At 36.9% G+C, this 4,960-nt stretch overlaps 1 protein-coding gene across 1 annotated transcript; it reads right to left on the bottom strand.

Moving 5' to 3' along the window:
• Positions 1 to 1,934: 1,934 nt before the first annotated feature.
• LOC123543694 (nuclear apoptosis-inducing factor 1-like) lies at positions 1,935 to 4,572 on the bottom strand. Its single transcript, XM_053532960.1, has 4 exons — positions 4,191 to 4,572; positions 2,705 to 2,771; positions 2,302 to 2,397; positions 1,935 to 2,043 (listed from the first exon to the last, which is right to left on the bottom strand). The coding sequence occupies exons 1-4, from the start codon at positions 4,352 to 4,354 to the stop codon at positions 1,954 to 1,956; spliced, it is 417 nt and encodes a 138-aa protein (XP_053388935.1). The 5' UTR covers positions 4,355 to 4,572; the 3' UTR covers positions 1,935 to 1,953.
• Between the last annotated feature and the right edge of the window lie 388 nt (positions 4,573 to 4,960).

Genomic DNA, 4,960 nt, shown 5'->3' with positions numbered 1-4,960 from the left:
AAACTTAGCTAAACACTCCTTCTCCATCACTAAGTACTTTTGCTCCCTAGGTAGCAATTTCCTACTAGCATACGCTACAGGTAATTTCTTTTCATCAAATTCCTGAAGCAATACTGAGCCTAAACCTACATAATTTCACAACAGAAATTAGTCATAAATTATGTTTATTGTGTTGTCAACAATTTTTGTAGTTTTTCATCGCTTATTGCTTTAAGGTGCAGTTCTAGTCTGTAAAGACTTTAATTGTGGTTGCCATACATGCACTTGCATAATTTTCTCTAGAAACAGAATGTATTGAGGAAATAATTAAACGTGAAACAATTCACTTTACCATTATTCCTTATAGGGCTAATCAAATGATAAAGATGTTACATTAGGAAGATAATTAGAACAAACTTCATATTTATTTGTGCATAGAACTGAGGTATGAAATCCACTGCAAATATAAAGAATATATATTTTACAACACATAATTTGTTTGTTTTCTTTTCTGTTGTTGCTTTTTTTATAATGCTTTATAAGTTTAATAGGTATGATACACCTTAACCTGCGTGTTTAATGTTCTCCTGAGAATAAAAATATATCAGTGTCTCATTAATGTCAAAGTGTTACAATGCTTAAATGCACTAATATAATGACAAGCAAAACCTAACATTTGGTCAACCATAGCATTTTTGGCGGATGCATATTTTTCACATGCTGAGCTATAGTAATGTCCCTATTATTCAGCAAAACAGCTCGATCGTGTAACCCTTTGAATACTTCAAATAAGATCTTACTATGGATATATCCAAAATAATCGCTGCGAATATGCCTAAACGATGTGCTTTCAAATGTATGTGGTCCTTTTCGATAGATTGTTTGTTATTTGTTACAAAAATGTTCACGCTTCTACGAATTATTTCCATTCTTTGTTTAAAAGTGCTATAATGGAAATATATGATGTGTAAGTATAAGTGTATAACTACTATGGCACGCTCATCTTGTGGTATGTTATCAAACGCCTAGAGGCGGAATATAAAGTGTAACGCACATCATCAAAACGGTTTCCAACAGAGAATGGTTGAGCGTGCGGATACCATCCCGCTTTAAAATTAATTTGTTTATTATAACATTCCATTTCTTTACAAGGCAGTGTCGTTATGACACGAAAGGTATGGACAGAATCATACAGACCTACATGAAAGCTTTGCTCGAGGTTCCCGCTCCCTTGAACACCGTTACCAGTCTGAGAACGTTCTACGACACTACAGAAACATACATACGGGGACTTGATTCACAATTTGCTTCTAAAAAAAGTGACATAAAACATAATAACAGTATCATCGATTGATAAAGATGAATGGATGTTTAATCTTGGTGACCACAAACACAAGTTAAACCATCTGTATACTCTGTAAATTAATTTCATACTATAAAATTAAAAGTAAATGCAAATGCTTCCTGTTAATTTGAAATAACTGTTTTCAGCTGAATATACTCCGATGGGGTTAAGTGCAGTTCTATTTTCTAGTACTTTCAAACTTGCACCTATAAAGTTGTTTTAATTAAGATGGGTTTGTTTTAAATGACAATTGTCAAGACAATAACAAAATACCAAATGAAATATTTGAGCCACGCCATGAGAAAACCAACATAGTGGATTTGCGATCAGCATGTATACAGACCAGCATGTGCATCCGCGCAGTCTGGTCAGGATCCATGCTATTCCCTTTTAACGCCTATTGCAATTTAGAGAAACCGTCAGCAAACAGCACGGAGCCTGACAAGACTGCATAGATGCACAGGCTGGTCTGGATCCATGCTGGTCACAAAGCCACTATGTTGTTGTTCTCATGGCGCGGCTCATTTGTTAATTTACCCTTTACCAGTAAAGGAGTTTTTTAATTTACACACTGCAACATATGATTTGTTATCTATATTCCTTTTTTTGAAAAAAAAATTCAAAGCTGTTCAAATGCTACAACCTTCAGCATTCTTTTTGAAAATGTCCTGTCCATCATTGAGTCCATCTATTACGGCAGAAGGTATTACTGATATTATCTGGAAATAAGCAGAAAGAATGGAGTACAATCATAAAATTCTTTAAAAGGTGTTAAGACTACTGAAACTTCAAATTTGCTTCTCAATAATTGTACCTTAGCTCCTTTCAGCTACTGTAATAATGTAGGTGATTTGTTTCTAGCTTTTGAATATTATTCTCCAATTACCATTAATATTAAAATACAAGAAAAAATAAGCATCCTCAAGGATTCCTCAATGAAACACTTCTTAAAATTATAAGTTACCAATCTTTGATACCTTCTCTTCCCAATCTCTCAATGAATTCACTGCCCCACCTCCACCTGTCTTCCCCATTTCCTTCCTCCTGATCTGCTCCTTCTTCTTTGTCTGACTCTACATAAGACATTGTAAAGATGTTTGAAATATAAATGTTAACAAAAATATATAAAACATATATTTTATTGCCAGCCCAGTTAGCTGAATCAGTTTCACACAGGAAGTTGAAACTTGTAATTCTAGATGAGGGTTTAAACTGGGATCCACTGTATGGTTACTATATATAGTTGAGTAAATTATTAAATGAGGAACAAAGAGCTAAAGAAATAGATCTTTTGTAATAAGACTGACCCCGCAGAGATTTTCTGTATTTTATAATTCCTCATCAATTTTTAGATCATGAAATGAAATTCAAAGAGTATACCTTCAAATCCTTCCATTTTTTCATCACCTCCTCTACCAACCTGTCTAACCCTCCAATACTGTTAATTCTGGAAGAAAATATTAAAGGTCCGATATTAAATGAGTGCATTGGGTACAAACTGAAGGTCAAACTTAGTATTTATCTACTTATAAATCTGACCATACAAAAATATAAAAATACTATAATATAATTGGTGCAAAACTATTGTAAGTATATATAAATAAAGAACAAGATACAATAGTTTTGCGCCAAGCCCTCGTATTGGTTTAATTGTAAAAAAAAACAAAAGTCAGCTAGTGTAGTCAGTTAAAAACTCAGTCGGAGCTTATGTTGTTTTGTTATATCTTATATGCCTTGTTGACTTAAAATTAAACCTATCTTGTCTTGTCTTGTCTTGTCTTGTATTTATTATACATGACACTTTCAAGTTTGTTTTTATTATAACTGATTACATAATTCTATAATTCATCGGTCATTTGTAGATCTATCTGAACAGTGTTTGTGTTCACAAACACAAATTACAGCATTTGCAAATGAAGAAATCAGTATGCCTCTTCTCTCGATTCAGATCTCGAACCTTCGTCTTTTGAAGATTAGCATGCAGGCAGCTATTTATTGATTTTAAATTTTTTGCATGTTGTGGTAAACCATGATAGTTAAAAGGAATGAAAAATATATACATATGTGGTAGCATATGTGGTAGCCTACAGACTTATTTGGTTCAATGAGACACCGGCTGGCTATTTCATTGGGCGGGTGTCGACACAAGCCCAAGACTGGCCATCCGAAACTAGCTAAACCTAAACTTGCATTGTATTAAGAAATTATTTGCACAACACTACTGTAATCCTTATAATTGTAGCCTTACTCATTTGGCTTATCAGGATGACTTATTTTAGGATATGTACTTACACGACTGTCCGAATTTCTGGGTTGTCCGAAATTCTGGGTCGCAAACCAGTATATATTATATATATCCATGTATGTATATTATACGATATTTTTAAGTGGTCATCCTTCTAAGATGTGAAGGGACGGCGACAGTCAAAAGGCAGTTATTATATCTATACTGTATGACGCTATTTTAAAAGCATTTGTTCAGCTAAGGGGCCTCCGTGGCCGAGTTGTTAAGCTCGCTGACTTCAAATCACTTGCCCCTCATCGATGTGGGTTTGAGCCTCACTCGGGGCGTTGAATTCTTCATGTGAAGAAGCCATCCAGCTGGCTTACAGAGAAGAAGCCATCCAGCTGGCTTACAGAAGGTCGGTGGTTCTACCCAGGTGCCCGCTTGTGTGATGCACGGAGGGGCACCTGGAGTCTTCCTCCACCATTAAAGCTGGAAAGTCGCCATATGACCTATCATGTGCTGGTGCGACGTTAAATAAAAAAAATTTGTTCAGCTAACGAATGTCTTTGTCAACAATAGGATCAGTCACAGTACTTTAGAAATATAGAAAGACGCGGAAATACGAAATGAAAAATAAACCTTTCACAAATATCCCTCCAGAACTGCCCCTTTTCCTTTTCACTTGTGTCTCCGTGCCTACCATAAATGGTAGACACATTGTCTGTGCATCCGTTGACAAGGACGCTGACTTCGTTTACTTGCCAATTACTCTTTCTGCTTGTTTTTACTTTTGTAGCGGACATCTTGTCATTAGATACAGACGATTTTTGACATAAGTCACGTGACCCGGATGTTTACATTTCAGACTGCATCACTGTTTTTTAGGTCGTACGACGGAAAACAGTCTTAGCTGCGACCGAAGATGTACGACCGTGTTCATAAAACGGTTCGGCCGTAGTCGCAGAAAAAATCTTAAATATCTGTCTTACGATGCGACCGGCCTTACGACCGACCTCGATGATAAAACGGGACCCGTTTTATCATTGGTCGTACGCCCTGTCTTAGCTAAGGCTTGGTCGTAAGGCCGTTCTTACGTCAACGTCGCGTTTTATCAAAAAGATCGCAGGTACGACGTCGCAAATAAGAGCCTTAACTTTACGACTGGTCCTGAGTAGTCTCAAGTTGACTGGAAAGTCGTAAAGATGGCGGCTATACATGCAGCTCAACCCTTGCGTCGGCGCCGCGCTGCCCGTGTCTTTCGTGCCAGGGCCAGTTTGGACGAAATGCGAGATGTGGACATTCTGGCAAGGTATCGGCTTACCAGAGAAGCTACAGGATTCCTGGAGGAAAGACTTAGACCAAATCTAACGCGGGTGACAAGCAGGTCGCAGTCGATCCCCGTTTTGACT

This window comes from Mercenaria mercenaria, unplaced genomic scaffold, assembly GCF_021730395.1.
Source record: "Mercenaria mercenaria strain notata unplaced genomic scaffold, MADL_Memer_1 contig_1906, whole genome shotgun sequence".
Lineage (NCBI taxonomy): Eukaryota > Metazoa > Mollusca > Bivalvia > Venerida > Veneridae > Mercenaria > Mercenaria mercenaria.
The sequence above is the reverse complement of the archived record's forward strand: the minus strand, read 5'-3'. Positions and strand labels throughout refer to the sequence as shown.

Bases quoted from the DNA above. Each gene is read 5' to 3' on its own strand.
- LOC123543694 (XM_053532960.1), bottom strand. From the start codon at position 4,354: ATGTCCGCTACAAAAGTAAAAACAAGCAGAAAGAGTAATTGGCAAGTA. The intron at 2,772-4,190 runs GTTTATTTTTCA...ATTTTCTTCCAG, and splicing joins TGGAGGGATATTTGTGAAAG to AATTAACAGTATTGGAGGGT. The intron at 2,044-2,301 runs GTATCAAAGATT...GCTTATTTCCAG, and splicing joins TGAGAGATTGGGAAGAGAAG to ATAATATCAGTAATACCTTC.